This window comes from Phacochoerus africanus, chromosome 8, assembly GCF_016906955.1.
Source record: "Phacochoerus africanus isolate WHEZ1 chromosome 8, ROS_Pafr_v1, whole genome shotgun sequence".
NCBI lineage: Eukaryota > Metazoa > Chordata > Mammalia > Artiodactyla > Suidae > Phacochoerus > Phacochoerus africanus.
The window spans coordinates 160643504-160667314 of NC_062551.1; the positions used below are offsets into that span (position 1 = coordinate 160643504).

Here is a 23811-nt window from a genome sequence, read left to right on the forward strand (position 1 = left end):
AACCCACAGGCAAGGCTACCTAAAACACAAAATAGCCACTCTTCTTATAATTATCAAAATTCTGTTCCTAATATTTCAAATTTGAGTATATTAATTGTGGATGTTAAGTGGTTTTCATATATATTTGCATCATGAGAAGAATTTAAAATAATAACCTAGGTAGAACTAGGACCTGCATCAGTGTTTTCAGTTCTAAGATTTTAACTTACAGCCTTCCCTGGATCATTAGTGAAAATGATCTCACCTATATCTAAAAATTATCAGCTTATATTTCTGTAGCAGATCATAATTTAACATCTTCAAAATAGCAGTATGAAGTGAATTGGTAATATTTGTTCAAAATATATATTTATTCAGTACTGTACTTTAGTAAGAAATATCTAAACTTATGTATATATACATAAAAATGCTCATATAGAACCACAGAGTATTATTTGGATTACCTGCATAACTAACTATATGCTTATAGCTAAACATAGAAAACTTTGACCCATGTGGCAAGTGCAAAATTTAATTATAAAATAATAATCACTACAATTAAAGTATATAATTTACCAATAGAGTAGTTTAATTTAAAAAAAATTTGCTTTAGATTTGCTATCATAGTCCTCTCTTCATATTTTCCTACAAATATCAACATTTAAAATTGTTGTTAATTAAAATAATTAGCCTTATTACTATGGCAAATTAAAATATATTAAATTATTTTGCAAAGACCAAAAATTAAATTTAATATTTTCTGGATCTTGATTCTAAGCTGATAATCTTAGCATATGTCAAAATATTAGATGTAGTTTAAGATTTCAATTAATTTATATTGAAAACATAAATACACACTTGCTACAAGCTAATGTCCACACTTTTTTCACTTAACTTTATTTTAAATAAAATACAGACAAAGCTTTTTCACTCATAGGCCTATGATAAATTTTAATTAATGGGAAAAATTACTTTTTAGCATCACAAGACATGGTTTTTAAAGTTGAAGTAATGTTTGTGAGTAGAGAAATAGATGGCTGAGGCAGCAGAAATAAAGGAGAATTAGAAACCTTTTCCTACATGCTATTTTTGTTCATCACCTATAATGTGGAGACAAAAATGTTAAAAAAGTAAAAAAGAAAGAAAGAAAAAAGAAAGGAAGAGAAGGAAGCAAAGAAAGATAGGGACAACCAAAAATATGGGTGATAGTATAGGTAAGTTTAAAAAAAACCCACTGTGTTTTAATATTTTAATTATATTTTACTTAATATTGAAAAGGATACTCTGGAATGATCAATTACTTTTATATATCATGATTGCTATATAATGTTGTCTTTTACTATTAAAAATCATACCACAATGCACACTCTTGCTTATTTGAATACTGAGGTAGGGAATATTATACTATTAATCATCATCAAATGCTGCTTCATTTAATAATTTGATCCCATTTATTCTTCTGATATTTGAGGCTTTAAAATTTTCATCTTGAATCATCGCACTATAACTGATTTGCAAATTAATTACTCTAGGCCTTTCAAATGTTAACATTTTTTCACAGCTGTTCTGAACTTGGACAAAAGAAGAAATGCATGTTTCTTTTTAAATGGTGTGTATAAGTCTGGTCTGAAGTTCTTGAATTAGCAGAATGGGCATCAGAATGTTGCTGCATCACTGAAGACAGTTACTTCTTAGTAAAAATATCTAAAGGAGAAAATTTTGGAACAGGAACTATTTGGGCCCAAATGGCTTTTATAATAGTTCTAAAATGTAAAAGGGGATATTGTTACATTAGCTATACACAGAATACACAAATTATTGAATAATTATTCCTAAAGAAGAGTGAGTTATTTTTCACTTTAGGAAATCATGTTCCCAAGGCATAAATTTTAAACTCAGGGCGGAGTTCTTTACCAGCAAGTTGTTCAAACTGTGCACTTAGAAACAAGGGAGTGGACTGTACTGTAATATGGTTTTGATAATTTGGATGCACTTCTAAAATTAAATTTTAACATTAAAAGATGGAAGTTTTGCTTTATAGGTGAACTTTCACTATTCTTATAACTAATCTGAAAAACTAAGGCATATAACAAAAATAAAATTAGTCATCATGATACTGCTTTACAAGTTCAAGTTAAAATATCAATTTTTTTTTTCCTAAGTAACTACTCTACTGATGAAATATAAGAGCAGAAGCTTCCATCTCCAAACCTTTCAATGGGGATTTTTGAGCTTGTCACCTATAAATTCCAGAAGCTGTCCCTTATTTTAATGTTAAAAGATACTTATTATTACTTTAATTACACCAATTGAATGCATCTGAGGTCCAGGTAAATTATTTCTTCTTTCATAATATAGGTTAAATGTAGGATTTTGTCTTAGTGCTTAAAAGAAAGGACGGGTAGTTTGGATAAGGATTGGTGGTTTTTTTCACTTCCTCCCCAAAAGAGCTGATGTTTTTGGCTGACTGGGTTTTTTTCGGGGGGGTGGGGGGGGTAGGGAGGAGGGAAGAGGAAAAGGCTGAATGTAGAATTACTGATTAGGCCTCCACTAAAATTCTTCCTTGACCAATGGGAGACTGGGAGAGAGGAGAGGTGAGGTGGAACACTCAAAGTATAACAATATCTGTGTAGTTTTTGAAAATGTACAAACTCTCCTCCAGTACCCCGTCCCCTTCCTCGTATGTGCTGGTACCTCTGGACGGTCCAGAAGCCATTTTAGAATTCAGGAAGCAAAATATGTGAGTTCCACTTGTGCTTTTGCAGGTGCTGTCGTGGCAAGGATAACCTCTGCTCGCTTGTCGGGTGTATGACCATGCCGTTATTTAATGTCTTTGAGGATTCAATTTTAAGAAAATCCCAAACCCACACCCTAACTCCTAAAGCTCGCACAATGTTCTATAGCAGATGGCAAAACATTTCACTGGAACCTTAATTTACCAAGTCAATATCCAGATTTAGGGCGTTTTTATTCTTTTCAGGCTTCGCTAAAAGATCCATCCTCGATTTTCGGATCTATTCCAGGTTGAAAAAAAAAGGGACCACTTCTAGGTATTTTGCGCGCCCTAACCCCACCCAAAGTCCCGACGGGCCTGCAAATTCCCATTGTTCCAAGCTGAGGGTCTTTCTGAAAGAACGTGCATTTTCAGTACTGGATGTCTAGCAATTTGTGGGTGAAAAAGCAACACCGTAGCACAACTTCCCAGGCAGTCGAAGAGGGTGAGACGCCTGAGAGGCAGTTGCCTCCTCGCAGTTGGACGCGAGGCTCGGAGCCCGGCTGTCCTCAGCTGTCACGGGGGGGGAGGGGGGGCGGGAGAAGGAGAGGGAGTGCCGGCTTTGGCATTGGGCATGGAGTTGCTCCAGCCGCCGCGCCCGGTCCCGCCGCCAGCTCACCTCTGCAGAGAGCTAGGCACTCACCCGCCCCATTTGCCCCTGCTCCCACGTCGCCCTCGGGCCCCAGTCCTCAGGCACAGGTCGCCGGAACCATCCAGTGGGATGGCCGCTGACTCTTCGGGGACCGCTGCCTGAGGGCCAGGGCCGGGAGACCTCCGCGGTCCCGGTAGCCCGCAGCACCCGGGGTGCCGCGGCGGCGGCCGCGAGGCACCGGGGCCGCTCCCCCTCCCCGCCCCCAGCTCCCGCCTCCTGCCTGCGGCGCCGTGCGCCCGCTCGCCCCGGCCGGCTGGCGCAGCAGCGCTCACACTCACTCCGAGGGCGCCTCCAAGGTTACCCGCGGGGTGGGGGCTGGGGCAGGCTCCGCCACTGGCCTCCTCCGCTGCTCTCCTTGCGCCCCAGACCTTCCGCCGCTCCAGGGCGACCAGGATCCAAACCCCAAAGCAGAAGAAGAGACTCCAAAGTCCGGGGAGGGAAGTCGAGCTGGGAGCAGACAAGCGTCCGGGCGGGGGGCGGCCTTAGTTGGCTCTGGGTACCGGGAGAGTCGGGTCAGGCGAGGTCGCGGCGGGAAGGGGCTGCGGCTCCGCCGGCCGGGCGCGCACTGAGCCGCGTAGCCTGGGCCGGGGGCAGCGGCCAGGAGCCCGAGGCGCCCCTGGCCCGCTGGGGGGCAGAGACAAGCGGGCGGCCAAACCTGCTGAGGAAACTAACTAAATAAAAAGAGACTGTTATTTAAGGCGCGGAAATTTGAAATATTTGGACAGGAAGAGAAAAGAAAAGAAACCTTAGCGAGGGAGGGGAAAATAAAAAAAAAAAAAACACAACGCGAGCTAACGGTTTTGAAACTCCCCCACCCCCACCCCGGCCTTTTCTGCGCGCCCTGAGGGAGCTCCGGGCTCGGGCTTCCTCGCCAGGGAGCCAGGAGCTGCGGTTGGAGTCTGGAGAATTTCTAAGGGACCGAAGGGGTGACTTCGCAGCCCCTCCACAGAGGGCTTGGGTGACTATGGGCAGAGCTTTTCTCTGGGTCTTAGGCTGGAAGATTGTCTCCTGCCTCTCATTAGGTCCCTGAGTGAATCTAGTTTTTTGGCTTTTTTGTTTTTGTTTGGAATTGTGGTGTAAAATCAAAACAGTCTCGAGAGACCAAGGTGCGGACTTTTCCCCCTCCACCCCTCACCCCCGGCCCCGCCTTTTGATGAAGGTCGCCTAGGGCACCCAGGAAGGCTGCGAGTACGACCCTTTCTCGCTCCAGCACTGTGCTGGTCTAGTGCTTCCAGAGTATCACTACTACCCCCGGCAAAAGCCGAAAGCACCTTTTTGGGAACAGAGATTTCGAAACCAATCCGGGCCACGGATTCCACAATGTTTGTTTGATCAACACAATCAGGGACATTTATAATATTACCAATTGAACTGCTTTCCTGGGACAGAATTATTATCTAGTTATTAGTAACCCAGGGTAGTGTGTGTGTGTGTGTGTGTGTGTAGGAGCTCATCACACCATTACGACATACATATTGGTTATCAGGAAACTACTGATTCACTACCGAAATATGGTAAAGTGCAGTTTGTTTAGTGGCCTGGAGACCAGCACGTGGACCGAAGTCCTATTGGAGCTCCCCACCCCCATGCCAACCCCGGCCCTGCTTTCTCCCACGTGTAAGTTTACTCCGCTCAGGCAAAGCTTAAGTTTCCCGACGTGGATGCGGACGCGGGGAATAACCGAACCTGAGAGCGCCTCTCTGCTTAGTATCCTCCATTCTTCCTATGGTGTCGTCCCCTGCGCCTCAGGTCACTTTATTCATCTGCATGTGTCTCTCAACCCTGCATCTGAAAAAGTTCAGATCCTTCTCCACCTCAGGTCGCTGCAAACTAGACCTCGGTTAAACTCGGCAGCATCGTTTCTTCCATCCTATACATTTCGGTATGTTTGTCTTACAGAATATTGTCGAGGTTTTTGAGAGATTGAATGATGGCTTTTCATACTTCCCAGAGGGGACCACACAACTCATTTCTAAAATACTTAGATTAGCAAAGCTATTTCCTGCAAAGGGCCCGAGAAATGTGGCGATGTTTTAATGCCTAGACAAGTTTAAGGTTGATGAAGCGAGACGGAGCTCCCTCTCCTCTCAGCCAGCTTCCACCACCTGAGAACAAAGCAACTGAAGAAGTACTTCATCTTTAGCGTTAATGAACGCCCTATATTTGAAATATCTAAAGACAATTTTAATGCTTATTCTTGGTGGATACCGAAAAGTTAATTAAACGCGACTTTAAATTAAGAAAAGTCCATCTTTACAGCTGCAACTTGTAAGAAGTGTTATTTATATTTTTTTAGTAATAGTCTCTTGCTTAGAAAATATCCAGCGTACTCAAGCTGTGTATTTTGTATATTGATTCTAGTTTTTAAATCCAAAATGCACTTTTTCCTTGAAAACCATCTCAATTTCTACTTCCCCCCGAATTTTAACATGCGTTTTACATTTAATTTCATGTTGCTGTCAAAAAATAAATTTAATCAGTAACTTGTAGTTTGAGGTGACAAAAGTTAATTCTTTTTGCATTTGACATAGGGAAGGTGTACTTAAAATGCCAAATGAAAAGGATTTTTTTCCTATATTTTTATACTATTACGGAAAACAAATGATTGAAAACCACTTGCCTGCAGCCACTCCAGTCTTTGTTAGGGAAGGCATCAGAACCTTGTCCTTTGGTAAACCTTGAAGTAGTTTTTTTCTTTTTGTACTGAGAGCAGGGAGCTTATGAAGCAGAAGGAGGAAACTTTTACATAAAACACCTTTGTCCATGTGGGAGATGATGAATAGTGTTTATAAATTTATAAATGGTAACTGCATTGTAATCCTTTGGTGAAATCTTTATAATGACAGAGTGAGTAGTAGATGCTGCAAAATGCTCTTGAAAATTTTTCTATTTCTAATTCATATCGAAAATTTTAATTTTTAGTTAAACATATTCTTAAGAGTTTATATGCCTTTAAAGTTTTGTGGCAGTCACTCCTATATGTAGGAGTGAGCTATTTATTCAGTGTAAAAGTTTCTATATATGTTGTACTTTAAACCTCTAAATTAGTTATGACTCTTACATGTAATATATATGTATGTTCTTGCTTTTTAATCTCCTAAATATTGGTATTTGCAGTGTATTTTAGTACTTAAACATTCTGTAATTTTACACTTCTGATATTCAGGGAGGAAAAAAGCCAGTGTTCCACTTAGCATACTTATGGTATAATTTGGGGAAACATATTTAACCAATTGTTTCATTTTGTGGCTTAAAAAAATCAACTAATGGAAAGCACTTTTAAGATGGCATTTTATTTTTAATGCAACTTGTAGAGCTAACATATACTTGTTTTCAGATCACTACTTCTGAAACCTGTTTTTCAACTATTTAACTTTGAGCAAAAGGGAAGATCAAATATTAGGATAAATTCGCACTGAAATAATTTCAGGTTTAATCTCCAAAAAATGTTGTTCTTACTGTTTTAAAGCAGAAATATTAAGCACCAAGTAAAGTCTTTGGGGAGAGGCATAAGGAGAGAAAGAAAAGAATAACTGAATCATCAATAGAATATGCCTAGTTTTTTAATTGGTCTGCTTTTTCTAATGTTAAGACTTAAAATACCATGACATTTTAGTACGGTTCTCCTTAGCAAGAAGCAAATTATATGGGGATTATAAGAGGAGTAGAAATCACAGAAAAACATTGTCCTGTTTTGAAAAAGTGTTTTAATCAGGCAAAAGAAGCATCAGGACACCATTTTTAAAACAAAGTCTCCAAGTTGGGTACTGAGACTGGCGAAGGAAAAAGCAAGGAGAAAAGTCTGGGAAAGATAAAATATGCAGAAGAAAATCAAAGCTATTTGCGATTATATGTTAGAACTCAGGATTTTGCAGGTGAAAAAGATGTTGCTTAAATATATTCATAAACTTTTGGTAAGATTTCCACTTAGCAGTTTCAGAAGGTTTAACTAGCTGCTTAAAATATGACAAAACTGAATTTTAACAAATGATATTAAAATAGGGCAGCCAATCAGTTAGCTGACAAAATAGAAGGCAGTGTGGGAGAGCCCTCCCCACATTCATTGCAGATTCGGAGCTCCCTCCGCCTGGTTTCCCTCCATCAGGCTAACGACCTCGTTTCTGCGGTAGAGCCTGGCCAAGTCGCAGGCGGTGTCCCCCTGATGGTTCCGATGCCCCACTTTGCTGGCGGTATGCTTTACAAGGAACTCCACTACCGGAAGGTGGCCTTCTTTGGCAGCCAAGTGCAAGGGCAGGTTCCCTTCATTATCCTCGATGTTCACATCAGCTTGAAACTCCAGCAAAGTCTGTAAAGTGTCCAGGAAACCTGCTCTGGCTGCATCGTGAATGACAGCGAAACCAGTTCGGTCTTTCAAATCGGGATTAGCACCTCTAAGTAGTAGTCTCCTGGCAATCTCTGGATTTCCAAGTTTCATAACCTAGAAAAGAAGAAACAACGGTAGAATCCCTTCAACTGCTCCTACTACAAAAGTATTTTAAAATATTCATCTCTTTTTCTATTTATGTAACTATTTTTGGTGAAGGAGTGCTTGGGGAAGTCCCATATGATGGAATTTGAAAGGCTCAGTTGCAGGAATTGAGTACTAGTAGATAAAAGTAAAAGGAAACTTCTAAAAATTGAACTTCTATGATGGGATATCTTAAACCGTCCCAAAAGTAGGAGAAATTGATTAACAAAATAGAATGAGCCTGACTTGTATTAAATTCACTGACAACTTAATTCTCTGTCTCCATGAAGAGTTGTGTAATATCATAAATTTATTAAAAAAAGAAATGGAATTTGAGATTTAAATGTCTCCTTCTGTTTGCTAGTTCATACTCCTAAAATGTGCCCGAGGTATTAATTCTGTACAACAAAAAGCGGGTAAAATTTATTTTTTCAATAGGTGAAAGGAAATAAGGAGGTGAGTTTCTTTAAACCCTCAAAGAAATGTTTCCGCACATCAGACTCCATCTAGTCTGTTTTACTAGTGTAAAAGTGATCTCTTAAAAATTCAGACTTGGTATTTTCTTAAATTATTAAACATCACACGTTTTCTCCAAATAAAGATAGCCCCAAGTTTCCAAGTAGTTTTTTTTTAAATAGTTTTTTCCTTTGCAGTTATTTCATATGGGTTACTAGGTGTATTTAGTGCATAGAATCCTCCACTTGAAATTTTAAAATGCTACTGATTATTAAAGTGTTAAAAAAGTAACAGTGTTCTACATTGCCAACTATACTGATTTATCTAAAACTGAGCTCATGATATGGTTTGTATTAGATAGGAAATGACTGTATGGCAACTGTTCTTGAAAAGAATGGAACAGTCATCCTATTATATTTGTTTCCTAAAGTTCTAACTAGCCTCCTAATTTTCAAGTGAGCAAAAGAAGAGAAAATAAGGTATTTAATGTGGATTTTAGGACAGACAGCTTTGTCTTGTAGTTTCAGACCATTTATTAATCAACTGGTGATCCTATCTTATTTCTTTTTGTGATTATCATCAGGGATTTAGGAATAGCTATTTGTAAACTGGCAATATTTTTAAAGTCAGAATGTAGTATTAAAATCTCCTATCCACATACAGATAATTCACAAGACAAAGACGTCTACCGGTGTTTAAATATATTTCACTCTATTTAATGGTCTCTATTAGATTCTCATAATTATAAAATATCTTGAGCAGCATGCAGTTACACAATACATATAATTTAGTTGTGAAAAATACAGTCTTGTTAATGTGTAAGAAAATTTCAGCATTTTAATATTTTAAATTTACATTTAGGTATATTCATAATAACCTAAATTTATGATAGATTGCATAGTAGAAACTCAAATGTTTTTGAAATTAAATATACATTGGAAAACACATATGAAGCTGATTTATCTCTTTAGAATGTTTGTTTTAAAAAATCACAAATTAAGTAATATAATAACATACATTTAAAAGGAATAATATTCTGTAAGTGCAAACTATATAGATGGCCAAGATGTCAAGCTTCCCTGGTGATAAAACCTTGCTGACCATTAGCCCTTCCTTTGGGGCAGTGGTTAAAAATGATACGTAATTTATTTTTCAAGAATATCAATGAAATATACTTTTTGGTTATTAAAAATTAACACAATTTAATTTTAACCACAACTACCTCTAAATATTAGTCATTTAAGGACCTGGACTGGGAAAAATGAGAGACAGACACTTTGGATCTTTGTAAAGCACATGTACGATCAAGGCCTTTGATATTATCCTGATTAAGAAACTTACACTAGGAAGGGGGGAAGATCTTTTAACATAATTGCAGGAGGAAATCTGCCATATTTCACAGAAAAATAATAGTAATAGTAGAAATTGTTTTGAAAGAAAGTTCTTTCTTGAGTTATGACACAACTTCAGAGTTAGGATTATACATACTGAAAATAAGCCTTGAGACTCCTGTTTGTGTGCGTTTCATTTTATGTACTAGGGCTAAACCACAATAAGTGGGTGTTAGTATCTTGATAAGTATGTTTAAAATAAACAGGACTGCAGAGTTGTATTAAAAATGTTTGTCAGAACTTTTTTTTTCAGTATTAATCTCCCAGTCCTCGTGCTCATCAAAAGCCCTGTAAGATCTTATTCGTAGAGGGTTAAGTGGCTCATTCTTTGTAAGATATATATAATACTTTGAATTTTCAATAGGAAACTTTTCAATATATTAAATTTGTGGCATTGCTATCATCACCAAATTACTAGGTGGAAAAATGAATCTGCCTGAAATAACAAGATAAATAATTTAGTATCTATGTATAAGCTTCCTTAATACATTTGAAATTTTTTGCAAGGCCAGTGTATTCTGTTAAAATATACAGGCTGTATGGACTTCGTCTGTTAATAATACATCTCCTGCCACTTAAATTTCTAATATTTGCGATTAAAATAAGGCACTCTAAAAACCCACTTCCCATTGGATTTTCAAAACAGCTTTAAGTGTTGTATTTTGAAGAGCTCATAAGAATATCATCAGAACTCAGATAAAGCAACAATTTGAGACTACTTTACCATCTTTCTGTTTCTAAGTCTTTCAACTAAGTTACAAGATCAGTTCAGAGAAGGAAAAAAATTACCAGGTACACTATTTGGCAGCTGGATGTGTTTCATTTGTTGCTTGTAAATCTAATTACTAAAAATTAGAACATACCACGGTATGACCACAGAGACAAAAACACTATAAACTGAGCTCTGATTAGAAAATTCAACTTTCTATTCCTTCTCAATCCTGAATGGGTGGATGGTATTACATTAACTGTGAAATGTACATCCTGTGCCCGTGCCCAGGCCACCCATTCCAAACGAGGAAAGGTCGTTTGTCAAAACTTGAAGCTTTTGAAGAAAAACACCCTCGCCAGTAGTCAAGAAAATTAACATTAAAGTCAATTATTGGAGCAAAGTTCGGAAACCACTAATAGCAGTGTATTTACTTCAAATAATAATCATAATAATGTGTTTACAGAGCTGTCTAAAAAAAAAAAAAAACCCAAAAATAAAAAACTCCGCGCTGCTACGAATGCTTTACAATCCCCACCATCACAAAAACATTCCAAAAATTAAGACCAAACCTGGAACCCAGTTGATATCGAGGATATTATTGGATTTGACGAGTTCGTTCAAAGTACGTCATTTTGGGTAGTTGGATCCACTTAAAGATATAAAATATGGCAACCAACTAGTTTTAAAAACAGTGAAATTTTGTACCCCTGAAGGCTTAAAAGCTATTATTCTAGAAACCCGGGTCACGTAGGCAACATTGTTGACCTGTTTTCCCCACCTCTCTGGATACCAACCTGCAGCGCAGTCCTTCCAAATCCATTTTGTGCATTGACGTTTACATTATTTTGCAACAAACTAGTAAGTTGCTCTAGGTCCCCCCTGGCAGCTGCGGACGCCAACTCGTTCCCCCAAGGCTCGGCCATTCTTTAGGGTCCTGACGGTCGGGAAAAGATGAATTAGTTGTTTTTCTTTTTCCCCTTTCCTTTGCTCCTAACCAGGCTGCATGATGGCATCGGAGACTGACAGAAGGACTGGGATGGTTAATCTGGAGTAGAGCTTGGTAGTAAATACTAGTAAGATCTGCCTGCCAAAAGCCCGCCCCTCGATTCACACGTGATTATTCAGCAAAACTGAGCCATTGGAGAGGGGCTCCGCTCCTGGCTTTTTAGCTTAACCCCTATGAAGAAGTCTAGTGATTAACAGAGAGATATGCAGACACACATATATTCCTGGTAAATTACTCTGGACGTAAAATGTAGGCTGAGCTGTCACGTACGTACACTGCTAATCTCTGTGAGGAATGTGTGCGGAGATTTAAGGGACTAGATCAGGGTAGGAAATACTGCGGAAGAAGAGACATTTGGGGGAAGAAAAGGCATTCACCCACCCTTGTTCACGGTGGTGACCTGAGCCACGCGAGCCAGAACCGCAGGGCAGGTCCTCGGGGGGACTCGGTCTCCATCCGTCTCGCCGAAAGAGTAGTCGTGCGTCCTCCGCTGCAGGGGGAGCGCCGCGGTGGCTGGCTGCTGACGTGCTCTGGGGGTTAAAGATGATCGCCAAAAGCAAACCAGAGTAGCAGTTCCGTGGCCCTCAAGTTACAGATCGCAGCAGCTCCTCGGTGGCCTTGGCTTCTCGGGAAGAGCCTTTATTTACGTCCGGGCCGAGCTGCGGGCTAACGCCGCGCGGGAGGGCTCCGGAGCCCGCCCGCCCGGCTACCGCAGCCCCGCCGAGCCTCAGAGGCCGTGGGAGCCAGGCTCGGCGCGCGTCTCCGGAGACAGCCGGGCGCGCGGCGGGTCCCCGGCAAGCCGGTCATGCCGGCCCCACAGGGTCCCGGGACTTGCAGAAGCGAGGACGGGGGAGAGCGATGCGGGAAGCGTCTACGGGTCCGGGTCCGCTGAGGCAGCGCGCTGCAGCATCGCGGTCGCACACGGCAGCCCACCGGTAACTTCCCGCCTACGACCAAGCCAGTTCAGACTTCCTACTGCAGAAGTTCATTCAGCTGCCGCCGCCTCTTTTCCTTCCTTTCCCGGTTTTCTGAGGGCCTCTGGAGATCGCGAGGGTCCCGGGAGGTCTCAGGCCAAGCTTCGAGCATGGGGTGCTGCCACAATTCCAAGGCACAGCCAGTCCCGCTGCCCTCTCGGGGAAAGCCCAACGGCTTCGGCGCCCGGTGCCACTTCGCCAACCTCTCGCGGTCCCCTGGCCTGTGCCCCCAGCCTGTGGCGCCGAAAGGGCAGAGGCCGCCAGCCAGCTGTGCCCGGAGCGGAGCCGGGTAGCACTGCTTCCTCCGGAGCCGCAGCGCTCCCAGTGACAGTTTCTTCTGTAGCTGGTCCCCCTCAAATCACCGGTCCCGGCTCCCTTCACCCCTACAGACACTTGTGCGTCGTGCCCCTTTCTGGTCTTTTCCTTCCCTCCCTCCCTTGCTTCTTTTTTCGCTCAAACAATTGCTGCTTCTGTTGCTGCTGCAGAGACGGTGCCGGTTTCTTCTCCCTTTTTCCGACTTCATCAGCTTTTTTTGAAAAGAAAAAAATTGAGCGCTTTTTGAGTTGAAAAACCCGCCCCCATTTTAACGGCAGTTTTAAGGAGGCTCTGCAGAGTTGCTGGCCGCGGGAGCGGGAACTCAGGGCGCCGCCCACGCCCCGCCCTCCGCGCTGGTGGCGCTCGAGCTCTCGGCCGGGCTCGCCCCGCCCCTTGCCCGGCGCCCTTTTTCTAGCCTGTTAGCAGCTTGCATTCCTCCCTCCGTCTCCTGCGCTGGCTCCCACCCGCCAGCTCGGAGGCCCGGCCCCAGCTCGAGCGGCTTTCGGCCCGGTGGAGCAGGGTTTGACCTCTTCCCACTGGCGGGCGGAATGGAGTCTGCGGAACCCCGGGCTGCCCGGGGCCGGGGGCGGGGGTGGGGCGGAGGTGGGGTGAAAGAGGTTTGTTAATTAAGGCTGTGGAGAGCAAAGCTCGGTGGGTCAGGCTGCTGGAAGGCGGAAAGCTGGCCCGAAGCGAGTGTTTTCCCCGGGCTTGGCGGGGCAGCCCGGCCCGCCTCCGCGCTCCTGCGCTAGGCTCTCGAAGTTCGGGCAGCCAGGCCTACGGCTGCAGCCGCTCCTGGGGCGCGAGCCGTGTCAACTCGGCCTCCTTTTCTCAGTCCAGAGCTTCGGCCTCCCACCTGCCAGATCAACGACCAGGGCCACGATGGACAGAGGTAGCTGCAGGGGTTGAGGGAGAGACCCAAATGACAGCAAAAACAGTGCTCTGAAAAAGGAGAAGTCTTTTATAGCCTTCTTCCTCTTATTTTTTTTTTATTTTTATTTTTTTGCGAAAACTAAAGGCACTGTATAGGTAAGAATCATGACGAACTCTGAAGCCTTCATGTTACAGGGACTTGAAATATCCCCTTTCTTTGGGGAAAGGGAGAAAAGCAACTAACTTTAAAGCAAAATAAAAAATAAGTCCTGGGAAGGGTTTTCTAACAAGACTATTTCTTTACTGTCACAGTTCTTTAATTTCTTAGATGAGACTTGTTTTGGGGGATGTAAATGTAAAGGAATCGTATCTTCCCTGGTCAGTCATCAGGACACCAGTTCTCTGTACTTTTTACTTCCTCTTGTAGCTATTTAAGATTAATCAACTACTGCTTTCTATATTTTTTGCTCTTAAAAATATCCAGCACTGCTGCATGGTGCACCTAGTGGTCAAAATGAAACTAAGCAAAAAAAAAAAAAAAAAAAAAAGACAGGTGGTCTAACTATTACTGGCCTATAGCAGGCATAATATCCTCAAGCAGCATCTATACCCAGCTCCTTGAAGTACACGGGGACTATTAGCAACAAAAAACACACCAACAATATCTGGATAATCATCTAGCAACAGATTGTAGAGGGAGAGTTGAAACTGGGAAGAATCTGGCAGTGTTCTCTTTAACCGAATTGGTGAGAAAAAAAAAAAAATAACCAGAGCTCTTCTTTTAGGTAACTAAGCTTGAAATGTGAATGAAACATGAACTATAGCAAAAGAAATTAACTCCTCTTATTTTTACATGTATTTATATATTTCAAATAGAAGATTTAGGATTCCATATATACCAGTAAATACCACAGATAATACAATTTACATAAATGGTTCTGGGAAATTACTATGTAATCTTTCAGTACAGCTGGGGTGTGTGATGATATAGTAGAACTGTTAGCTGATAAGAGATAACTGGCAATTTATGAAAGCTGCTTTCTAGCATTTATTATGGTTTCTGAAAAATATGAAAGTTGCTTTCTAGCATTTATTATGGTTTCTTGCTAAAAGAAGAGATTATAGTAAGTCTTTTTTTTTTTTTTGTCTTTTGTCTTTGTAGGGCCATACCCATGGCATATGGAGGTTCCCAGGCTAGGGGGTCCAATCAGAGCTGTTGCTGCTGGCCTATGCGGGAGCCATAGGAACACCAGATCTGAGCCACGTCTGCAACCTACACCACAGCTCTTGGCAACGCTAGATCCTTAACCCACTGAGCGAGGCCAGGGATCGAACCCTCAACCTCATGGTTCCTAGTCGGGTTTGTTTCTGCTGCACCAGGACAGGAACTCCAGGAAGAATCTTAAATTGTACTCATTATGTAAAGTATAGGTATACATGTGTTATAATTGTCATGAAATAAAATACTTTTGCTGAGTAACTGAATAAATAAAGCTTATAGTAATTTAAGATGCATACACGAGCTGGATTAAGATTTTTGGAGATCCTAATCACTGAAAAGATTTTGATGTCCCATGGTCTTACCTCATACATAAATAAAAATAACACAAAACTTAAAAAGTAAGTGTAAAGAAGTCCAACAAAGTTCTGATTTTTCCCATAATGACTACTTAGGTGCTTTTACTGAAGTATTAAATTCCTTAAGGAAGTTTCTGTTCATTTGCTTTCACTCTGGCTTTCCTTGTGTCTTAAAACATATGCTTTGTTTGCTTATTGTGTAACACAGAACTGGCAGCATAGAGGTTGCATTCTTAGTTCAGAAAGCATAAGTAAGCACTATAAAGGACCTCCAATGTAAATCTTATATTAATTGAGTGATAGTTCATAGATTCAAAGGTATCTCTGCCTTAAATAAGCTTCTATTATGACAGTGTAGAAGAAACATTCACAATTATCTATTTTATTGATGTTTCATTCTCACAAATGCAGAAATAGAGCCTTTTAGTTTGATATAAAATATTAAGTTATGGAAGTCTTTTTCTTTGCAGCAGTTCATGCTCTTTAAAGGGTTCATAGAAATACTGTAATCAAATTATTTTGTGCTTTTCCCCTCATTAACTCAAATATGCATAGTTTCTGAATGATTAACTTATAGGTATGTGTATATGGTATTTACAATTTCTTTACATAGTTCTGAAGTCTTCTTTTTGTTGTATTTATGGATCCAACAGAGGTAGGAAACAGATTAGTACCCTCAGGGGCCTTCTTATCATTTCATAATTGTGGTTTTGGCATTTTATTTCTGAGACTCAGCAGACTTTTTCGTATGGGTACTCACACCACTTATGAAAGTCTTTTTGTAAAGTAAGAAAAAATATGTCCAGTAAGCATCTCAAAAGGTTAAACATAATAACAATTATCATTTGTATAGTGTTTCCTAGTTATAAAATATAATGCACACATTATTTAATTTTAACAACTCTATGAGGTAAATAAGATATTTCAGATGAAGAAATTGAAGCTTATAGATATTGACTTAAAGCCAAGTAGTGGATATAGGATGTGAACTCAGATCCTGGGTCCCCAAATGTTATGCCTTTTCCATTAAAGAGTCCAGGACACTGAGGTTTGTGTTTAGAACTCTCCCAGATTTGTCCCTATGTGCTTCTAACATTGGCTGGTTGTGGCCTGTATCTTTTCCCTGTAATAAATTGTAACCATGAGTTAAAAAGAGTCCAGGATCAGGCTAGTCTCCTAAGGAACATTTAATCATTAAACACTAAATCACTAAGTATATTTTTGATTATTTAAGTGTGGGTCTGATGCTGTAGCATCATTAATCTTCTCATAAATTACATTATAATTGAGTAGTAGTGTTAAAAATCTTGATTAACTTAATCAATGGATCAAGGTTAACACTGCCAGTAGTAAGTCATGTTGATATTTTGTGTCCCTGATGTGATGTGATGAGGACACATCACATTTGTGGTATTCGTCCCCTGAATCCGTAAACTCAGCATAATTCTGAGAAAACATGAGGCAAACCCAAACTGAGGGACATTCTATAAAATTCCTGACTACTACTCTTCAAAAGTGAAAACTGAGAAATGGTCACAGATTGGAAGAGGCTAAGGAAACTTGACAACTAAATGTAATGTGGTACTCTGGTTTGGACCCTGGAACAGAAAAGGTACATTAATATAGAATCCAAAGAGAAGCTCTAGAGTATAATTAATAGTATTATGCCAATGTTAGTTTTTTGGTTTTGATAGCAGTACCATGGTTATGTATGATGGTAACATGAGAGGAAGTTGGATAAAAAGTAAATAGGAACATTCTGTACTGTTTGCAAGTATCCTGTAAATCTAAAATTATTTCACATAGAATTTAGCAGGAGTTCCCATTGTGGCACAGTGGAAACGAATCTGATAGAAACTGTAAGGTTGTGAGTTTGATCCCTGCCCTCGCTCAGTGGGTTAAGGATCCAGCATTGCCAAGAGCTGTGGTGTAGATCACAGACGTGGCTCAGATCCCACGTTGCTGTGGCTCTGGTGTAGGCTGGCAGCTGTGGCTCCGATTCAACCCCTAGCCTGGCAATCTCCATATGCTATGGGTGTGGCCCTAAAAAGACAAAAGACCAAAAAAAAAAAATCAGCAAAATAACTACAAGTAAACTTTATTATATGTGTTTGAAAAAATACAAAATAAAATTTCCTTTTAAAAGAGGAATGGTAAGATCAAAGAACGTGGAGATTTTAGAAAATAGATCTGTATTTTAGAAAATAGACTGAATTCCATGAGTTAATGTAGTAGAACAACTAAAATAATGAATATATTAAAATTATTTTTCTTTGCTAATGCTTATGTACAGAGAATCTCTATACATTTTTATTCTATCAGTTTGTGATACTAAAATGAAATTGTTTCTTTTAAGGAAAGAATTCTGGGGAAATGACTTATTTTTTCCCTCTTAATTCAGTATTTTTCTTTCATTCCTTTCTTTGTAGTGGAAAATTACTCTGGATTCTGGGTATTCAACCATGGGGTTAGGTCATAGGGAAGAAGTAGTCTCTTCAGGGACTGTACAGCATGGAGGGTAAAATGCAGGGAGACAACAGGGTAAGTGGAAAGAGCACTAGTCTTGACCTAGCCTTGAATACTAGTGCAGCACGACTTTGGGCACATTTTTAACCCCTCAGAGCAGTTTTTAATTCTGTAAAATGGTTGTAAGAATGAAATAAGATATGTGAGGTACCTGTACATACTAGCATCTGATAAAAATTCCTAAATTCAAAAGCATTTGTTGTTTATTAGGTGCCCAAGTCTTTGTTATGTATAAACTCTGGTGAATATAAAAATACATGGAATGAAATAGTTTATAATCTCAAGGAACTTTCAACCTTTGAGGAGAGATTTAAACATGCATGGATGGAAAAAATAGAGAAAAAAATTACAGAATTTATCAGAGTATTTAATTGTATTATAAAAATAGTAAAAGCAGTGATTAGAAAGGAGAAGAATCCTTGTTGGCTTAAATTTTACGAAAGATATGGTCTTAAGAAAAGCATTTAGGAACTGGTGTACAAAGTAATAGAAACTAGTATGTTTGGAGAGCTTTCAGGTTTGTGAAAAGTTTTCACAAGTATTATATAACTCATTCACAATCTATGAGATCAGTTTTATAAATCTTATTTTAGAGATAAAGAAATTGAGATTCAGAGAAGTTGTTATTTTTTTTTTGTCAAAAGGTAGAACTAGAACTCAAGCCTAGTAATTCTGAAATCTGTGCTTGTTTTGTAAAAATATTTTGTTCCCATGCATTATCACAGTTGTTTTCTCATCACCTGAAATAGTCACCTCAGCAGCTGAAGTCAGAGAGTTTAAATGATGTGTCCAAGTTCCCCCAGCTAATTAGCTGGGAAAGCAGTACTAGAATTCATCTGGCTGAATGTCTAGGATATTCTCCCCTTACCCCCTTCTTTTAGAGGCACCCATGGCATGTGGAAGTTCCTGGGCCAGGGAACTGAACCTGAACCACGGCAGTGACAATGCTTAAATCCTTACCTCCTAGGCCACCAGGGACCTCCAAGAACCTTTTTATATTTCCACATTCTTTTGATTCCCAGATGGAGAGAAGGGAGGGAGATGGGGAGCAGCACTGGCTTTTAATGGGCGCTGAGATATACATACACCCAGGGAAAAAAAGACCTCAACTTTGCTAGGCTGCATTAATCCTGGCCATGTGACTAGAGACAATTACTCACCTGCCTGGTGCTGAGAATGACATATATGAATGGGGCAACCGAATTGCCACACTTAAGCTGCTGGTACTATGTTTCACCTCATGTCACATTGGTGCTATGTTTTGGAATTACTTCCTTAGGGATGCCAATTAACCAAGACCCTTAAATCCATGTGATTATAGAGGGTTCTATTCCTTATCTACCTAATTCTGGTCTAAATACAGATTATCACATGAGAGTGTATTTTCATATAAAGAAAAAACCCCGCATAAACCTATGTCTTTAAACATCATAGTGCTTTTGTGTTCAGGAAATACAAAGACCTAGGCCTTGATTCTCTATGGTGATTTCATTTGTATCTATTTTATCTCTACAGCACAACATCTGCAATCTTCTTCACACTCTGAGGATTTTACGAACTTTCCAAGACAAATACATGCTCTATTACAGTTCAGAAGATGATATTTTCTCAAGTCAAAGTGGACATATTCCATTGTCACTCCTCCTCCAGGCAGGATAATTACAAACCATCACACTTACTTGTACATAGTCTGGCTATTCTTTTTTTTATTATATTACTCAGTGGATTTTATTACATTTATAGTTGTACAACGATCATCACAACCAAATTTTATAGCATTTCCATCCCAAACCCTCAGTGCATCCTCCCACCCTCCAACCTGTCTCATCTGGAAACCATAAGTTTTTCAAAGTCTTTGAGTCAGTATCTGTTCTATTCTTTACTCAAAGCCTGATTATATTTTTCTCGGGTCCATGTTCTCACCTTTCTCGTCTTCCCTATCTGCCCCGTGACCACCGTGGGAGTCTGGTTACTTGTTACTCCTTGTTACTGAATGTCTGAGGATGCAAATCATCAGGGGACTTGGGTCGAATGCGCCAGTGTGTAAGTGGGTTTTGATAGGTTGAGCGTAAAAGACTGTACAAGTTGTATTTAGATGAAACTTTGTTAGAGAAAATGTACATTTATGAAATGCTGTTTTTAGACGAGTTGTGACGGTGTGCTGAGTTGATTTGTATGTGAGAGAGGCTTGATGTTTGTGTGACTATATAACCACGTAAAGGCGCGGAATCTGATTCCCGCTCCAGCCAGTGGGAGGAGGTACCCGAGGTCTTTACTTAATTCAAACCGGAATAACCTGTTGCGGGACTCCGCGCTCCCGCAGTTGCAGGTTAGCGTCCCAGCCCGCAGCGCGCGGATCCCCGCCCGGTAGTCGTGCGCCCAGCGCTTGACAGGAGGGCAGTCACGTGGCAGCCGCAAAGCGGCGCTTTGCGACCTCGATGACAGGCAAAATGTGCGACAGCCTTGGCGCTGGCCAACCAGGGGCGGAGGCGTGGGCCAGGGAGGAAGCGGAGGAGGCGGAGGCGGCCGTGGCGTTCGCCCGCCTGCTGGTTCGCTCGCTTTCCCCGCCCCCGCCGTTCTTGCCGCCGCTCAAGGGAGCCGGGTGCGCGCTGTCGCAGCCCTCATCCTGGCCGGCGACAGTAAGCCTGGACCCACATCCCTCCCAACCTCCCCGTCCCGGCGGCTGCTGCACGGGCTCCGCGGGCCGCAGGCAGGCGGCCCAGGCGCCTGAAGGTTACCGAGTGCATGAACGCCTAGCCTCCCGCGCTGCCCCGCCCGCCGGCCCGCCGGCCAGCCCGCCCGCTCGTCCGTCCGCTAGCCCGCCAGCCCCTCGGAGCCCGGCGGCGGCGGCGGCGGCGGCGACGACGGCCGCAGGAGGCGCCGTCTCCCTCCCAGGTGCGCGCTTCGTTCCCGGAGCCGCGGAACTCGGCGGCCGCCATGGCGTCCAACATGGACCGGGAGATGATCCTAGCGGATTTTCAGGTGAAATATCAGGCCCAGTTACCGTCCCACCTTCAACCTCGTGGGTTCCCAGTGCCCAAAGGGTGGTCTCTTCCCAGCATTTGTTTGAGCACTGCAGTGGTGTGTGTTTTGGGTTTTTATACGGTGCGTGGCTTGAGGTCTGTGTTTGTGTGTCTGTGTGTGTGTCTGGTGTGAACTATTGGGGAACGTGTAATTCATGTTATATTGGGGGCGTGTAAGATGTGTTATACATGACATGAATGAGATTTGTGGGGTGAGGGGGTGTTACGTTGGCTTATTTTGTGTGTAGATTGTGTGGTTTTTCCTGTATTATATGAGGAATGTGTAGAATTTGAGGGTATTAACTGTGGGGGTTATTATGAGGTGCTTTGGGTGAGGAGTTTTAGGTTGTTTATGAGAGTGTGCAGTATGGAGTGTGGGTGTGGTGTTGTGGGTGTGGTGTATTAAGGGGAAAGTAAAAGATGATGAGATGGTGAGGGTATGGGGCATTGTGGTGGTTTTAGGGAGAAGTAAACACTTGAAACTTTGGAATAAACAGTGGAATCTTTTGGGGGGTAGGAGGATGAGGAGGAGACAAATAGACTGTATATCAAACTATCTTGCAGTGAATTTACAAGTCCAATAAATTACCAGTTTGTATGTGTGGATTCCTTTCCTCTACAGATTTGAATTACTTGGTTGGTGTCCTTTCTCTAAGAATATAGATGATAAGCAAAGATAATTCCTTACCGAACCCAACTCTAGTGACACTGGTATATAAGTATTTTAGGGAGGCCCTTTGGAAGTAGAGCTATGTGCTTCATGAAAGACTTGGATTTAGAACTAATATCCTGTAAACACTACCTTTTCCTTTGGGTGAAGAAAACATTGTAATGAGATATTTTTAACCATTTGTTTTGGCATTAACTTAGAAGCCCCAGTTAAGTATAGGCAGACATTTCCCTCCTTCTTTAACACCCTCATCATTGCACATGGTCAGACACTAGCATAGTGGGCGGTATTTTTCCTTACTAATATTTTGTTGGACTTTTCTTTTTTCTCTAATTTTTTAAGTTACTTATTTTTACAACTTATATTCTGATGGCTATTCCCAGAGTTTGCTCTTTTGATTATTCAAGTGATAGCTGATACATCAGGAATATGCATGTATCTGCATTTGACTTTACTGCAGTTTCCAAACTCAGACTGAAAGAGGGTTCTTGAAAATAAGCGTTGACAAGATTTTGGTGCTTTGTAGGGTTAGGATTGGCCTGAGGTTTTCTGCCTGATTCTTTCACCTTTTTTTTTTTTTTCCATTCTCCATTTAAGTTTTTTATCTAATGTGGAATGTGGTTGTGTGAAAAAGGTCTCTATATGTCTAGGAGTAATTTTATCTTTTTATATAAAACTGTTATGCTCTGGTAGGAGTGGTTTTAGATAATGACAAAATGGATAGTTTATCTCTTAAAGCTTTAAGATAACTATCACTTTGCTTTGATTTACCAAACTTTCAACTTTCTCTAATAACTTGTAACTGTTTGCTTTCTTATTATTTGTGACAGTTATTATGCTTAGTTGTATCTTCCAAGGTCAGTAAATTTAGGATTCTTGTACTCAGAGGCAAAGTAAGATTTTTCTGACAAGTATTTGGGGTTTTGTTTTGATCATATGAATACATTCTAGTAAGTTTTTTTCTTCAAACCAGTGGCAATATTGTGAACAATTGTTTACAAAATGGAAAAAAGCTTATGGTACCTGCAGCAAATAGTTATTTGCCAACTGATGAGTTAATTTCATTTTGTCAAATAGGCAACATTATTGGTAGAATAAAAGTTATTTTGAAAACTATGCACAAGCACATTAGCCATTTGTGAATTTAGGAATCTTGTATTGTCTTACAAATGGTAATTCCAGGAGTTCCCGTTGTGACTCAGTGGAAACAAATCTGAGTAGCATCCATGGGGACACAGGTCTGATCCCTGGCCTTGCTCAGTGGGTTAAGGATCCGGCATTGCTGTGAGCTGTAGTGTAGGTTGCAGACACGGCTTGGATCTGGCATTGCTGTGGCTGTGGCATAGGCTGGCGGCTACTGCTCCGATTGGACCCCAAGCCTGGAAACCTCCATATGCTGTGGCTGTGGCGTAGGCTGGCGGCTCCTGCTCTGATTGGACCCCAAGCCTGGAAACCTCCATATGCTGTGGATGCAGCCCTAAAAAGACAAAAAAAAGAAAAAAAGTGGTGATTCCAGATCAGTTTGTTCTTGTGAATTTGGTTTTAAAATGGATTATTCTTCTTTTTTAAAACATTATATAGGAGTTCCCATTGTGGCTCCAGTGGTAATGAATCTGACTAGTATCCATGAGAATGTGGGTTCAATCCCTAGCCCTGCTCAGTGGGTTAGGGATCTGGTGTTGCCATGAGCTGTGATGTAGGTCATAGACAAGGCTCAGATCCAGCGTTGCTGTGGGTGTGGTGTAGGCTGGCACTTCTAGTTCCAACTGGACTCCTAGCCTGGGAACTTCCATATGCTGTGGGTGTGGCCCTAAAAAGAAAAAAAAAATTATGTAAAATATTTATAGAGTTAACTTAAAAAATTAGCATTTATTTATTTATTAGAAACAAGGTAATTTATAAATATTGTAACTCAAGACTTGGAATGTAGATACCTGGATGATACTGGCTTCTTCTATAGCCAGGCATAATCAGTTTCCTCAGCCAAAGTGAGTATAGTAAAATTACATTCTACATACTTCATTATGATTGTGAAAATTATAGTTTTGAGAGCTTGGTGCTTCCTTTGTAGAAAGCGACATGATTTTTAAATGTGATTAGATTTTTTTTTTTATTTGCTTTGTAGAGCCGCACCCACAGCATGTGGAGGTTCCCAGGCTAGGGGTCTAATCTGAGCTACAGCTGCTGGCCTACACCACAACCACAGCAACGCCAGATCTGAGCCACATCTGCAACCTATACCACAGCTCACAGCAACACTGGATCCTTAACCCACTGAGCAAGGCCCGGGCTCAAACCCGCAGTCTCATGCATGGTTCTTAGTCAGATTCGTTTCCACTGGGTCACAACAGGCATTCCTAAATGTGACTAGATTTTTAAAATAAATAAGTTTAATATTTTGATTATTGCTGGGTAATA

At 41.1% G+C, this 23811-nt stretch overlaps 2 protein-coding genes across 3 annotated transcripts in view; one reads left to right on the forward strand and one right to left on the reverse strand.

Moving 5' to 3' along the window:
• Positions 1-7091: 7091 nt before the first annotated feature.
• On the reverse strand, positions 7092-13049 carry CDKN2C (cyclin dependent kinase inhibitor 2C). 2 transcript variants are annotated; one of them, XM_047789141.1, is made up of 3 exons: positions 11819-13049; positions 11226-11365; positions 7092-7842 (listed from the first exon to the last, which is right to left on the reverse strand). In XM_047789141.1, the coding sequence occupies exons 2-3, from the start codon at positions 11352-11354 to the stop codon at positions 7465-7467; spliced, it is 507 nt and encodes a 168-aa protein (XP_047645097.1). In that variant the 5' UTR covers positions 11355-11365; positions 11819-13049; the 3' UTR covers positions 7092-7464. The 2 variants fall into 2 exon arrangements, with proteins under 2 accessions (XP_047645097.1, XP_047645099.1); XM_047789143.1 differs by lacking the exon at positions 11819-13049 and having other exon boundaries at positions 11226-11506.
• Positions 13050-20178: 7129 nt separating this feature from the next.
• FAF1 (Fas associated factor 1) overlaps positions 20179-23811 on the forward strand; it is a 428908-nt gene continuing 425275 nt past the window's right edge. Inside the window, exon 1 of the mRNA XM_047789144.1 lies at positions 20179-20682. Within this exon, the coding sequence (XP_047645100.1) occupies positions 20638-20682 (45 nt within the window). The 5' untranslated portion in view covers positions 20179-20637. The remainder of the gene's footprint in view (positions 20683-23811) is intronic.